Source organism: Sciurus carolinensis, chromosome 15, assembly GCF_902686445.1.
Source record: "Sciurus carolinensis chromosome 15, mSciCar1.2, whole genome shotgun sequence".
Classification (NCBI taxonomy): Eukaryota; Metazoa; Chordata; class Mammalia; order Rodentia; family Sciuridae; genus Sciurus; species Sciurus carolinensis.
In genome coordinates, this window is record NC_062227.1 from 76981235 (window position 1) to 76996941 (window position 15707).

General features: G+C 43.9%; 1 protein-coding gene across 2 annotated transcripts; it reads right to left on the minus strand.

Annotated features, from left to right (window-relative positions):
- Positions 1–3616: 3616 nt before the first annotated feature.
- On the minus strand, positions 3617–13305 carry Cbln2 (cerebellin 2 precursor). Of its 2 annotated transcripts, XM_047526591.1 has the most exons (5): positions 13195–13305; positions 12662–12706; positions 10995–11504; positions 8065–8184; positions 3617–7813 (listed from the first exon to the last, which is right to left on the minus strand). In XM_047526591.1, the coding sequence occupies exons 3-5, from the start codon at positions 11349–11351 to the stop codon at positions 7616–7618; spliced, it is 675 nt and encodes a 224-aa protein (XP_047382547.1). In that variant the 5' UTR covers positions 11352–11504; positions 12662–12706; positions 13195–13305; the 3' UTR covers positions 3617–7615. The 2 variants fall into 2 exon arrangements, with proteins under 2 accessions (XP_047382547.1, XP_047382548.1); XM_047526592.1 differs by lacking the exon at positions 13195–13305 and having other exon boundaries at positions 12662–12791.
- Positions 13306–15707: the final 2402 nt, after the last annotated feature.

Consider the following 15707-nt stretch of genomic DNA (forward strand, 5'->3'; position numbering starts at 1 on the left):
TCTCACCTTCATCTTTTAACATTAACTAAGAGAGGCCTGAGAATCATGCGAGAAAAACTTGGAAGGCCAATCATCTCATCCTTTTGTAACAGTTAATTTTGTTTGCATGTGTGTTTCAAAGATATTTGAGACATGAACAATGGAGAGAAGTAAATTCTTGAGCTCAAAACATCACAAAATCTTTCTGAAGTTTTCAAATTATACAATTATGTCAATTTGCATTTAGCAAAAATAAAGCCACATTTTTGTCTGTCTATAACTTGATGTAAGGGAATTCCCAGAGGCCTCTCTCTGGAACTTTTTTGCATACTAATTATGCAATGGTTTAAATCACAGCAGCAGCACCATCTATTGGGGATATTTTTTTCCCCTGAAACAAATGTTTCTGTAATTCTGGAAGAAAATATAATAAAATAAATTTAGGATCACTTTGATTCTCCATCAAGAAAAAGAGACAAAATTTATTTTAACAAATAACTTTTTTCTAACAAATGTTCTCGGGAATTTATTAAGAACTATAAGTAAAAATTGTAAGACATCTACTGTTTGGTGCAGTATATTTTGAGAGATTTAAAAAAAAAGTATGAAAAAGTAATAGGTCTTCGGGGAGAATAAGTCTTCCCTAATTAACACAGTCTGATGCGCGCATGCCTTTTGCCTGCTAATGACTGGGGAGATGTGGCAATTTCCTTTAAAACTCCAACCCCTTGTCATGCTTTTGTGCCAAGGTAATTCAGATGCAGTGGGTGAAGAAAAGATTAGGCCATGATCCACTGATCATAACTTTCTCCTGGATTTATGGCTCCAGATGGTCTAATTACTCTCAACAGTTCTCAATCTCTGTCTTTCTGAGAGACCAGATGTAATTTCTACCTTCTGGTAAAATAAATTCTGAAGATCGAATACAAGAAATAATTGCAAAACACAGACAAAATAATTGAGAGGAAAGTTTAAGTGAAACTCTATACCCAAGCAAAGACACTGGGTCCATCATCTCTTCTATTGAGAATAAGTTTTCAGAATGGCTCAAAGTACATAGAAAACTGTAGTAGTGAGTAAATTTTGATCATAAATGCTATTCATAATCACATACTCATACACACAAATATGTGTGTGCACAGTTGCAGAAATACAATACATACAGAAGTCATGTTTCTACCCGTGCTTTCTGGGTTCAGAGTTCTCCTTTGTTTCCCCATAAGTTGGATCTTCATTCAGTTAATATCATGTAGAAAACACCAAAGTACTGGGCTGGTTCCCTGATGTGTCTGTTGAAGACAGACATCAGCTACTGCCTCATGTGTCCCTTGCTACATGTCTCTTTCTAAGGATTTGACTGTTTCTCACGTGTCTCTATCATCTCAAGTAACTCACCACCTGAAGAAAAGAAGACATTGTGAGGCACAAAATGGGTGATCCAAGGCTACCCTGCGTTAAGCAGTGGGAATTCCCTGCAGGTGCCCCCATGCACTTTAATAATCCCAAGACTGGCCCAGGAGCCGGAGTCTGCCATTAGTTGGCTAAATATCCCACCATGTTCAGCAAGGGAGGGGAGGTAACACAGGAGGTCAACTAATGTTCAGTTTTCCCCGTGAGTGCCAGAATAACAGCCTCCTCTTCATGAGTACGAAATGTAAATCACGATACTCACCTCAGCACACGTGAAGTCAAATTGCTAAGATTCCTCCCACACCCACTCAGCCCACCCCTCACCATCAGTTTAACTGAATACCCTCCAGGCTGATTTTAACCAGTACAGAGTTCTTGGTTCACACTGAGTGTGTCTTTAGTTTCCTATCATCATCTGTAAGCACACTATCTGACCCCTAGGCAACAGTAGGTATTTTGTGGAATGAAAAAGGAAATATCTACACCTGGTTCCCAAAAGAATAGATCATTTTTATAAGTAATATCATTGCTCTTTCCATTGATAGTTTACAATTCCAAAATAAAACTATACTATGACATCCTGACATGGTGCTGGAAATATGAAAAAAGGACAGTATCACATTTTCATGTCCTAAATTTGCTTTTCAGTGATAGACTACTTTCTGGGAGTATACTGTTTATGATCTAAAGTTACATGGTTATTAAAAAAATAGCAATTCCAAAGACAAACATTTCATGGAATACTAAATTCTTAAAACTAGCTGAAATCTTTAAAGAGACCCATGTAAAAATATTGCAAGTGAGGTATTTTAATAAGAATTTGCCATGTTAATCAACTTAACTATATTTTAGATAGGCTTTTTACTATAATACGCTTACATCAGGTGCATAATAATGATATTCCCAGAATCACAGTAAATGCTCATTTTTTACTGTAAAATCAAGGAAGTAATTGTATGCCCTTATGTGCTAAGGTTCTGGGAAGCATAAGAGATGGGCATATGCATTTTTAAATTAATGAAGTAATATTCACTAGATGTAAAATAGCTAGGACATGCATATTTTAAAGCACTGCCAACTTTCTACAACTTCGTGTCCTTTGCAACCCCAGATGGAATCCAAGGTGAAATAAGTATTCCTGAAGAATGTGGGGGACAATCTTAGGCACTGCTAGTCAGACTGCAGGACTGCTGTGGTTCATGAATAAGCAGCTTCCACTGCAAGGCCAGCTCCCCTGCAAGGCAGCTTCCTCACCCTGGGGAGTCCTGCTGTAGGCATTAAGAAAAGGGAATGAAGATGCCTTCTCCAAATTAAGTTGTCAAGCAGCTCATTTACAAGACACAGCAAACGCATGTGGGCAAGCTGATGAAGATGGTGATTTATGACGCTGTAGCCTCTTAAGTGATTCCAGTGATGGAAATCCACAGCAAAACCCACTTAGGAAGATGGAACAGAACTCCTATTATCTGTAGGAGGTAAAATTATGTGGCTTTTGCCCTTGCAAATTTCAAGTTACCCTACTGGGTTTGAGGATGTAAGGAAAGCTCATTTGCTTAAGATTCATATTTCTGTTACTGTTATTATACAAACTCACATACATGACATTTTTTAAAGTTCATATTCATCAGATCTTTTTTAAAAGATTTTCAGCATAGCTTTTTGCAATTTTGGGGAGGGAGAGGGGCTGTGAGGAACTGAATTTGTCCAATCACATCACTCTATGTAACATAACAACACTTGAAATATCTAAAAAGATGAATTGTAGCCTGACTGCAAAAGCAGTCAATATGCTTTTTGGAGATTTCATATGGTTTGAAATGCTTGGCAAATTCACAAACAGACTTGATTAATGACTGGACATCATCAGCTAACCTCTTCCCAATGTATCAGAGAAAAAAGTTTCAGTGCACAAAAAGAGGAAAACAATGAAACCAATGTGGAAAGAATATGTTGATTAGCTTCATTATGTTTGGTGTGCTTGATCTTTAAATACTAACAAAAATAATTTTAAGACTTATGAGAATTTATAGGCTTGGCTTAAATTATAAAATGTTTGTAATTTCTCATTTTAGTTACAAAGTGTCCATTTGGGAAACGTAATTTCAATAAGTAAATTGACACATAAGCAAGGCAAAAGGGCAAATCTCATTGTAGTTTTACAAGTGACTTTACAGAGTGAACCACTGACCCTTTAGAATGATTCAATGCAACCTGCTTCTATGAGTTTCCCATTTATTTACTCCATCATAAAAATAATGTAAAAGAATTCCTTCGACCATGTGCATTTATGCATTTGATTATTATACACTTCTTATACCATAGAAATATAAACAAACATTGACTATTTTATTCACAGCAATGTTATCTTCTTACAACATTTGTTCCTTTATAAAAGATGCAAGCTGTGGGCACAGAGATTGATAGAACAGTCTTTGCTCCTTTCGGTGCAACTGAAGCCCACGAAGGAGCAGACTCTGCCTTTGCTTTGCTTACAGAAAGTGATTCATCAAATTTTCCTCTTACATCTTCCCAGATTCCAGGAGAATGTAGCCGGTCCATGTAATTTTTATTATATTACCATGTTAAAAGATCAGGTATATATGTTACTGTATTCACAGGTCAGCAATATGAATGTAATAGTTGCTATGTATATGCCCACTGTAATTTCCTTGATAACAAGAAAATACCACAAGTAAAATAAAATATTCAGCAAAGGTTTTGTTTTGCTTTATATGTATGTTCTATTTTTTTCTGAGTCTCAATATAACTAGATTTAGCTAATTTTTTAAACAAGTAAATCTATGTCATCTCTACAGGGTTCCATGAATTTTCATGCTAATGTTCAGTAGGTTTTTATCACCTTTATTCTGAGCAGCCCTAGAAAGCACACATTGTGGAAATGTAGATAATTTCACTTGCACATAAACACATATATCAAAAATATTAGGGTGCAAAAATAGCTCAGGAATTACAGATGGCAAAAATAGTTTCTCAGGACCTGGTGTTGAATCACTGGGGCTGTGTTTCAAATTGGAATATAAGTTAAGTGAAGAAAAAGGTATTTCACTAAGGGCATGGACAATTTAGTACAACTAACATTTGTCAACTTAAGCAATTTAATATTAAAATGCCATAATATTTACTATATTAATCAAATTATGTTTTTTTAATTCATATCATAAATGTTACATTTGTGTATTTTTCTGAAATATGGGCAGAACATACTGGAACATAAAGATTAACAGGAACCTCACAGGATAGCTAAAGAACACAGCTGAGAGTAAAATTAAATTAAAATGTATGCATTGTGATATTATCATCATCCCTAAAAAATCGAAATAATGGAACCCTCAATATAGTACTGCAGTTTTAATAGTCTATTGAGAAACATGGAAATTTGCCTTCATGTACAATTGCCCTCCTGTCAGATATTCATTTTAAATGATTTTCACAAATTGTATGTTGAAAAATCTGTCTTTCCAGTAATGCTCTTGCCACAATAGCACCCATGTTACCCAGTTCTCGGGGACCCTCACAACAGCCTGATGGGGTGACCGACCATGCGGGGTCACGACCTCACTCTGCAGACAAGAAAACCCAGGCTCCATGCGAGGGCTGCCAAGACCCGCCTCGGCATGCTACACATCTCTTTTTTCCAATAAAAGGAAAATGCATTTTGGTTTTTGATCCGACCTACACATTTGTAGCCCGTAACAGGGAGCTCCGTGTCTCTCAGGATCCTCAGCCAAATCCAGCTTTGGCAGATGCCTGGGTAGATGGTGGACAACTTCAGAGAAGCTCTCTCTCAGCAGGGCCTCTTCTCAGGTCCCTGCCAGCATCCCAATCAAGAAAGCAAAGGAAAGAGGTGGAAAGAGGCGGGACTGCAAGAAGTTGCTTTCCTCACCTGAAATAAGCTCCTGAAATAGGCTTAGTTTTAGATTGGTCAATTAATAACTTATTTATTAGACAATATAACCCAATAACAACCGGTATGTAATAAAGGTATAAATACAAATACATGTATTATATATTAAGGGATAAAAGTAACAAGTACTCATATTGTCCTCTAGTGAGGTTTCCTGTTTTAGACTGAACACAAAGTTAAGGAAATGAGTGAAACAGGATTCAAACAACAAGACACAGAGGGCACACACTCCAGTTGCCTTCTATTTCTGTTCACCAGCATTAATAAACAATGTCCACTCTGAGAAGTATGTCTCCTACTCCCAGAAACAAAGCACTCGACAGGACTTCTGGTTTATTCATTTCCTCACAGACTTTTAACTCAAATCGAATTCTGCATTTTTCTGTGTTCTTCAATTAAGGGCAGTGAAACAGACCCTCGGTCAAACCTCTTTGCTTAAGTCCCCCTGCATGTACTGGAAACCCGAGGCCTACCACCCTCACACAGTCTGGAAAGGACTCCTGTGACTTCCAAAGTTGCTGTCTTTTATTAAATTAGCTGTCACTGATTGCAATGTTGGATTGGTTCTTGGACGACTTCCGCGATTGTGTGATGGAAGCAGAGGATCTACCATAAAACCTTCTTAATGCTATCTTTTCTATGTTTCTCCCCAAACTCTTCCCATTTGAAACAAAATAAGTAAAAATTGAATGTACTTAAGTATGCAGTATCATCCAGACCCACAGCTGTGTCTGCAGACACGGGTGCGTGTTTGTGTGCGTACTTTTTAAAGAGGCACCGTATGGATTTAAAGTCCCCAAGTTCTTGACACCTGGCCTTTACTTCCCCAGTTATTTTTGACAGTTGGAATACGATGTGGAGGGATTAGAGCAAGCCAGACATCAAACCCATTTATTCTGAATCTTAAAATGTGAGCTTTATCAATATTTTGGTTACACTGTTACACAAAGAACAAATTAACATCCTGTTTGAGGTCTCATATTTGATTGCTTTGGGATCAGTGACACTTCCTTGGCATAGGAGCCCTGCGCCCATCATCTCTCAGCTGTGTCTTAATAACAGCCTTGCACATGAAGCATGTGTGAAACCGCTCCCGCCCCCAGCTGCTTTGGCCAATACCTTTAGTTGCTGTGGCTTCCCAGTGGTTTCCTGCCAGGTGCCTGCCCCAGTGTCAACAAGACCTGTCCTTGGCGGATTAAAGGAAGATCCGGAGGAAGAGGGGCTGGGGCGTCCTGTTTTCTTTGCGGCACCTGATCACTGAGCACTTATTCCCAGATGGATCCAAACAAGGTAAAACACTCCATGAAAACGGTGCTCAGGGGACCTGGTCATCTCAGCTCCACACGTAGCACAGTTTCGACCCACACAGGAAGGCCAGGTTCTTAAAGGATTCCGAGTGTAAATTAAAAAATAAAACAAAATCCAGGTTGCAAGTGCTAAAGATGTATCTGAGAGAATCTCTTGGAAAAATAAGCGGAATTGTCCGTTTGCTCATTACTTTGATAGATAGATACTTTTGGTTTGGTGTGGTCTCATTCAAAACAAAATAGACAGGTTTTGTTTTGTTTTGTTTGATCTCATCCATAAACTCAGCATACATTTTCTCCCTCCTCCCCAACCCCAGCACAGAAGCTTAAAGTGGGGTAGGGACGGAGAGCCCAGTGCGCAAAGAAAAGTAAAGCTTCTCAAGAAAATACAAACAATACAAAACAAAAGTGGCAGTCCAGTCGTGCACACTTGGCTCCTCTGGATAAAGCACTTCCTGACAGGTTCGCAATGCCCCACCCCCTCCCAGCCGCCCAGGGGAAAGGTACAGAACCAGGGCGAAGCCATTCTTTCTCTTAAGGCTCTACAGACACACAGGGAACACAGGTCAAGGACTGTCCCGTGGGTGGTTCTTGCCAGGCTCTTGCTCCGAGCCCTGACTGCAACCTGCAGTCGGTCCTGGTCCTCAGCAGGGCTCCTGCCACCCGGACATTGACATAACATACAAAGAAGGCGAGTCAGTGGTCCCAACAATAAAATCCAATATCGACTTTACAATCACAGGTACAAACTGCTCAGATCGATAATTTCATTTCTCCTTAAGACCTTGTCTTCTAAAACTAATTAGAGGCCAGGTTCCCGAGGAATTGTCAATATTCAAAGAAAATACTGGAGATTTAGAAGGAAATCATTCTTGGACCGCAACAGTCCGACAGAAGCTGGAGATGAGTTGTCCTATTCTGGCAAGAGTAGGGTGTCATGAAGGGTGGATTCCTGCGTCCAGATTGCAACTTCCCAATCGTCCAGGGGCTGAGTCTATAGAGGAAAAACCAAGAAGCCCGAGAACGTGGAGTACTTCCAGCCCCCCATAAGGTTGCCCCTCTCCAGTTTGAGGTGCACTTTGTCCTCCCTTTCCATGAGTAGCAGGACTCCATTGCTGGCCGCTTCTCTGGTAACATCCTGGTCTCCTGCAAACGCTGAGATCACTGGGTAACCATTCTGCATTAAACTGACCTAAAATGCAGAGGGGAAAGCTCAGCAGACAGTTAAGAACCCCACTCACACATGCTCTTTTCTTCCTCACCCCCCATCCTTAGAGCCCACACCAGGGGCCTGAGAGAGAGGATCCCCAGTGACCTCAGGGCCAAGCATCTCTGCAAAGCCCAGTTCCTTAGTTCCTGAAGCCTCACAGACCAAAAGAATGGGCCTTCAGCAGCGGGAAACCATTAGCAGACTGCATGCGCCCCCCTCTCACAGCTACCCACCTGGATGGTTTGCCTGTTGTACACTTTGACCACATGGAAGCTGAAGCTATAGATCCCTTTTCGCGGAGCTACGAATATACTGGAGGCAAGATCAAAATGGTTGCCGATATTTACTAAGACCTGAAAAAGAAGAGGGAATACAGTACTAACCGCAAGCAGCTGCTCAGCCTGTTCTAATGATGCTCAGATAACCACTGACACCAGTTCCTGTATTAACGCAGAGCGGCGAGGCTTCCCCAGGAAGAGGCAGACTGAAGTCACACCATCCTGCTGCAGGAACGGGTTTCAAAGGTATTCTCATGTATCATGATTTTGAAAGATTTTTAAACTATGTTTTATTCATGCATTCAGAAAGTGGGTGTGGATTTGATTAGCTGGGAGTCAGGGCAGAGAGAAAGGAACGGGAGATGCTAAGCTCAGTAAACACACCGCAGCTCAAGTCTGTTCCTGAGATCTGTGGGTTACCATGCCTTCAACAGGGTGCTCTGTTTAACAAACACAGTTCCATACTTGATGCCGGGAAAAAGGGCCATGGAGCAAGAGGCAGATTCAATGAGACTGTTGCTATAAATGGAAATCTAACTTCATCTGCCCCCAGGGAAGAAATGGTCTGGGTCCCCCCACCCCCACCATTCCCCAGCCCCTGGCAGCACACAGTAGGTGCTCAATAATGCATACTGAGTGAAGGAGCTTTGTCAATAAATGACTGCCTGTTTCTCCTCACATTCCTCTGAGCAACACGTTTTACCTGTTAGTTGAGCAATGAAGATAAGTTTCAATAAATACAAAGAACTGAACTGGTAGTTGGGTACCCTCAGTTCAGACTAAGGAAACTGTACAACATGCAAGAGTAAATGAGAGAATTAGCCACCTGACAGGAGCTCACATGACCCTGTCAATGGTTCTCCTCATAGACAAGGGGACCAGAGGTTTACAGCGTAACAGCAGAATTTGTAGAGTGACAAGTTCCCAGTTATGGCCCTACACCCTTTCAGATGTTACAGAGAGAATCGGGTCAATTTGTCCAGATTCTGTCCCTATCCCTCCTCATATACAAATTAAAATTCAGTTAAAATAATAAAATGGCCCACTGGTGTTTTGGTTTCTAAAACAAAAAGCCAGCAGCAACATTAACACTCTAGATTCAAGATTATGTCATCTGGTCAAAAAATAAACTTCAACCTGAATAACTTTACTTGTTACTTCTTACACGCTCATTATTAATGACTTGCATGCAACTCGGAAAGCAGTGTGCAAAGCTGATGTAGCTTGGGGAATGCAGCCAGGTCCCAGGCCACTCCACTCAGTCCACAGGGGCCCTACTGTTAGGACAAAGCACTTCAGGACGTCTGTCCCCAGTCCTGCTCCCAGTCTTCCTCACAATGCTTTACAGAAGAATGAAGTCTTGTCCACTTAAGCCCTTAGAGTTGCCTCTTCCCTTCACATTGACCCTTTGCCTCCGTTTTGAATTTGGAAAACTGGCAAATTCACAGCCATGGTGTAGATGAAAGGACACCCTTCCTGACCCTGAAAAGTGGACCTCAGTGACCCCCTAAACAGGCCACTCACTTAACCCACCCTGCTCAGCTTCCTTATCTGTAAACTAGAAAACTATCACTATTTATCCTGCCCTTCATCACAATTTTCTCGACACCCAAAATAAATGGTGGATGTGGAAATGCCATGGAAGCTATTTGTAAGGTATTGGGAAATTTAAAAAATCACAAAATTGTTAGCACATTTTTAAAAAGCAACTTATTAATAGAGTATCCAGTTCCCAAATATACTTTCATTGTTGTCTCCAAGATTTGGAAATGATTAAAATATTTTTATCTTATAAATAAAAACATTAAAAAAACACCCTCCACAACACCCCTCAAACAGATAACCCTTAACAAGGATTTACAAAGTGAATACCTCGGCCTAAAAAAAGGCCAGGTGTGTGTGTGCCTGCCATTACTCCGATTGCAGAGCTGACTGGTAGAGACAAGGAAAGCCACTGGAATGTGTCCAAGGAGCACAGGTATGCTCAGGGATGGGTGCTTCATTTTGTGGGAAGCACTTTGCAAAAGGATTAGCTGATTAGGTAAAGTTGGAAAAGCACTGAAATGCTTTTAATTTGTTTCTGAAAAATAATAGAAATCAACAGGGAAGGACACAAAGGAAAGGTCACAACCTTTAACCCTCAGCACCAATAACCCAGCGAAAGAATCGCAAAGGCTTGACCATGTCTGAGTCTTGATTGCTTTGAACTGAGTGACAGAAGTGGCTTAAAGCAAAACACTGCTCTTTGTTCTTACGTATGTATTGACATATTGTATTCAGTGCATTTGCATATTGTACGTCTCACTTTCTACACCGTGGTTTATATAACCACACTGTTTTGTTTTATATTTATATGTGATCCCTGCTCTTTTCCCTACAACTATCCCCACTTATTTTTCTCCCTACTCCATCTCCTGAAATAAACAATCGGTACCTCTCTTCTGTGCTTTGGGTAGGCTCTTTGGAGAACTCCTTTTCTGAGTTGGGGAGTTTTTAATGCATTCAGCCCTTAACTTGACACTCCACTGACTGAAGATCATCAACCACAAAACGCTCCATCCCCCCAGCAAAAAGTAAAACGTGCAATGTTTGCTTTTGGGAGATACATTTCAAATCCCAGCTTTACAGGACCCTTAGCTTAGACATCTTTAAGGGATTCTCAGTAATCCAAGTGCCCAGTAAACTGCTAATTTAAGAATATAAAAGCTACAATGTGGAAGGGAAATGAGAGGCGTGAACTGAGAGAGTAGCCAACCAAAAGGTAGGGCAGAGCAGAGAGAAGGGCGCTCCCGGGACTCCTGGTCGGAGAAGCAGGGGAAACCCAGCTCTAGCACCCGACCCGCCCTCTCCTCCTCGGCGGCGGGTGGGCAGGCGGGCGGGCTGACCTGGTCGAAGTAGATGGTCATGGTGCGGTTGCTCATCTCCGACGGCTCGTGGTTGGTGCTCCGAGTGGCGGAGAAGGCCACCTTGGCGCTGCCGGAGCGCACAGAGATGCCCAGGGAGGAGGTGACCGCGCCATCCGCCGACGGGCTCGAGTCGCACACCACCAGGCACTTGCCCTCGAGCACGATCGGCTCGGTGTCGTTCTGCGCCCGCACGGGGCAGCAGGCTGGCAGCAGCAGCAGCAACAAGGCCAGCGCCGCCCCCAGGCAGGAGCCGCAGTCGGCCGGCTCGCGCAGCGCCCCCCGGCGCCCGGGCATGGTCAGCCGCGGCCCCCGGGGGCCCCGGCCGGGCGCCGGCATCTGGGCTGGGGGGGCGGCGCGCAGGGCGGAGGCAGGCGTGGGCGGGAAGAGCGCCAAGGATCGCGCGGGGGCAGAAGTAGCCTCCTCTGGCCTGGGTCCCCTGCTTTCCTGCTCAAGGCCAAAGGGGTTCTCAGAAAGAAGGCGCCAGCGGACCTGTCAGGGCAGAAAACCCAAACCCTTAGGTCGGGAGGTAAGGCCAGGGGGATGGGCGCCGGGGAGCGGTGGCTGCGGCTCCTAGGCTCCCTTCCAGAAGGCCATCCCCTTGGTCTGGGCACAGCCACCCCATCCCCGACTTGGCACAACAGGTTCGGAGAAAGCCCGAGCGCACAGTGCAGCGCATCCCTGGAGGGTCCTGCGTGGTTCGCGCAGGGGTGCGTGAGGTCAAGGACCCGCGATGCTGCGGAACCTCACTGCCAAGACAGGGTCCGGGACCCTGGAGGGGGCGTCAGCGCCGCCCCCCGCCCACTAAGCTGAAGGAAGATGGGGTGTAAGAAGCGGGTGAAGGGAAAATAAATGATTTACCGTCTTCATTTCAGCGACATTTTCTTGAAAGTCAAACCAAAAAAAAAAAAAAAAACAAAACCCTCCTTTCCCTGCCTTTCCTTTAATCCTCTATTTTTCCATCGTGGACGTGTTTTCTAGCAGTCCGTTTGGGAAACAAATGAACAAAAAAATCCGTTTTCTACCCAAAGAACAAACCCCAGGAAGCCCCTTAGGGTGAATGAAATTAAGAGGAGCTAAAAGGAAAGGGAGACAGGAGAGTGAAAGAGGGGGTGCGGGTGAGACCAAAGCCAAGGACCCACTCGCGAGGATCCCGCGGCTACGAAGGAGCCCCTGGAATCAACCTCTTGGATTCTTCTCTCGAGCGAGCGACAGAGGATTCCAGCGACAGGAATCCCAGACTTTGCTTATTTTCCAGCTCTCGTTTCTGAACCCCTGTCCGCTCTTCCCCTGCAAATTCCTGCTAACTTATGCTCCCTTCGGCACTTTTACCCCGTCCCCTCCTTCACTGAACCAGACAGGTCATTCCAACACCCAGCCAAGAGGCAAAACGTAAAGACGCCTGCCTCCTCAAGGCTCACGGCCTCCGAACAACTCTTCCAGGGTTCTTTCTAAGAACAAGATAAGTTGTTGCACAACAAATATCCTCGGTCCTCAGCCCCGGTGCAAGACGATTGCGAGATTCTTCCCTGACCCTCCTCTCGCTCTCTTGGAACCGCAGCAAACAGACTTGCGATGGTCCTCATGAAAATGCATGCAAGAGGGCAGTTAGCACAAGGATCCTGGCGGGTAGGGCCGGGGCGTGTTACCTGGAACGTCCATGATGGGCGAGCACCGCTGTCCGCGAAGTTGTTCTGCTTAGAGAAAATGAGGCGAGCGGTAGCTGGCGGGAGGAGGACTCGGAGCGCGACCCCTTCTCCCAGCGCGTGGCCAATAACCGCGCCGCCCCGCCCTGCCGCTTTCCCGCGCCGGCCCGCGCCGGCTCCGGTACACACCACGCCCCGCGCCCGCGCTCCCCGCGGCCGCTCCGCACCGCGCCCCACTCTGCTCCCGGCGCCGCGTTCACCGGGCGCCTCCAACCCGAACCTTCGCACCCTGCACCGGGCCGCACCGAGTCCTCAGCCGCACCGCGCGAAGCCGGCTGCCGGGGACCCCTCAGCTCCGGTGCCCAGCGCACCCACAGCGCGCATCGCTGGCGGGACCCCTTGGTCCCGGCCTTTCCTCCAGACTCCGGAGGGCAAAGCACAGCGCCGCCAACGCCCTAAGGCCTCTGTGCATCGCCGTTGTCTGGGCCTCCCGCATCCCCAGCCCGCACCCTGCGCCGCCTTGGTCCAGCTCTCACCCAAACACCCAGAGCGAAATCCTCCTAGATGCCGTTTTTAAAATTAGGCACCCTCAAAAGCACCAGTCTCGTCTCTTCTTTTAGATTCTTTCTTTTCTTTTCCAAATTCCCTCCAACTCTTAATCTTGAATAGCGTTATCACTTTCATAATGAAGAGGGGACAAAAAAAAAAAAAAAAAAAAAAAAAACAGTTAAAAAAAAAAAAAAAAAAGACTGGGATGGAGCTAGAAAGCTTTGGAATTTAATGGTTTAAGATGCCGTGGTTCCAGAATCTCCAGTTTGGGAAACGTCAGGTTTTGGCAAGAATTGAAGAAGTGCCTCCCGCCTAGGTTTATGAGTCTACTCCTCTGAACCTCGAGGCTCCTGGAGCGCATTGGCACCGCGCTTATTTATTAAAACGCCGGCTCCAAGCACTAACGACCTGGGTAGACGCGCCGGGTTTCCCAGTTGCGCCTGCAGCAAGGGCGAGACGCGCAGGCACGGACGTGGGGCGCCACCTATGGGTGCTGGTGCCTTCCTGTCGCAGGCTTCGGACAAGCGGACTCAGGCAGAACCTTGGGGGAATCCTAGGGATAGGATGGGGTTTGTGGATAGTCTCCATTCACCCCTAACGCAGTTCTGGTCTCTGCAAAAACACGGGGAAAATAGAACAATATGTATAATTCTTTCCAGTCTCCTTCAATATCTTTGCCCGAATCCAAAAATAAAAAAAAAAAGAAAGACAAAGGGGGGCAGCATTTTCATTTTTCAGATCTTCACCATTCTGACAAACTGCCAAGATGATAGTCGCTGCAGTAAGATTATCTTCTGTTATCATTGTGGGCACAACGTTTGCACAGGCCACTGGGCTGATAGCTCATACCGGCCTTAAACAAAGGGAGTCCAGTATTTAAACGTGCACTTCATAACCTGATATTTTCAAACGTTATTTAAGAAAATGCTTTGCTCTTGGGCTTGCATAATATGCCTTTTCTGATAGACTGATCAGAGATAAACCCCAAGTCTATACCAATGCATTTCTCATTCCTCCAACTTTTACAGGGACCCCTCCTTCCTTTGAAGATCCAGGCAGTGTTTGGTTCCGCTTTAAGAAATGCATCTCCTCGGGTAAGCATTTGGAAGGCCTCTTTCGTTGGCTGCTCTCCCCCTCAGAATAGAGCTGTAAGGCCTACACTTTGAAGAGACCCTCCACGTCTAACCTGTCTAGCCGGAACGGAAGTCTGGAGCAGAGCGAACCCACCGGCCCGATCAGGTATTTCCTAGGGTTCTAAGAATGTTACAAGAGCCTATGAGTTCAATGCCTTCTACTTGACGTAATTTTCAAAACTGTACAGACTACAAAAAAAAACAAAAACAAAAACAAAACCCATAATCTGTCGTCCCCCTAAACTGTATCCTCTAAAATTCAGACTGCACTGAAACATTTTATTAATATATTGGTCATATATACTGGGCTTTGTGGGAAGATTTTCCGCTAGGACATCACCGGTTGCTGTTTTACTACTGCTTCTGGGAGTTTAACACAATGGAAGTATCACCTTACTATTCTAAGAGCACATTATTTCAGATACTTTATTTCCACATTTCATCAGTTCATAGTCTCTTATTGTCAAAATAAACACAACACTCTCAGACCATCACAGAGAGTACTGATTGGGTGCAAGCCTAAATAAGGAAAGACAATAGATCTATGAAAGAAATGTGAGGTATAGACTGATTTTTAGAGCACTTGGGGGTGCTAATTAAGTAGAGGTATGACTTTGATACCTCTGAAGAAATTTTTAAGTAACAGCTCTGGCAAGCAACTTTCTTAAATGTTGGACTACTCCTTTACTTTTAACTAATGTCAGTGAAAACACACATGAACCAGATCATTATCATCATCTTCAGAGTTAAGATCTTTTCTATGTGGCAATGAAAATATTTAATGTATTATGAAGAAAACTTTAACCTACATAATGAACTGGGTTATATAATAAAAACAATAAGTATTGTTATATAATGGGAATAAAACAGGTTAAGTTTGAATTTAAGCTTCCGATTACATTTAGAAATGCAGAAGAATGACAGGGAAATGGTTATTATTCATTGATTTATTGGTTATTCTACTTATAATAGTGGGTCAAGTGATAACATTTTCACTTGTAAACATTTAGAAAAAAAATTTAGAATAAAACTAAGATATAAGTCAAAACTTCCACAGTTTTCTTAAAAACTGATTTTTGTCCCGTTTTCCTGTTGCCAGTCATTTTTGTTCTCACAGCTAGAACATTATTAGTCGATGCCACTCTCCAAGTTTAGGGACATCCATCCTGCAGACAGTGGTAACAATGCCGACCGCGTGGCTGACTCCTGACATGTGTCAGTTCCTTCAGCATGCCCTTTTTATAGGCTAAGAATGCAGCTTCACACCCACCCTGTGGGAGAGACAGATGGCCATACAGAGTTGGAGTGAAAGTGTTCTAATGTTAAAAATAAAGTGTGGGAGAAGAGCCTGGGATAATTCTAGTCCT

Coding starts and splice junctions, on each gene's coding strand:
- Cbln2 (XM_047526591.1), bottom strand. CDS start 11,351: ATGCCGGCGCCCGGCCGGGGCCCCCGGGGGCCGCGGCTGACCATGCCC. Junction 8,185..10,994: donor TGACCATCTACTTCGACCAG/GTCAGCCCGCCC, acceptor CTTCTTTTTCAG/GTCTTAGTAAATATCGGCAA. Junction 7,814..8,064: donor ACAACAGGCAAACCATCCAG/GTGGGTAGCTGT, acceptor TCTGCATTTTAG/GTCAGTTTAATGCAGAATGG.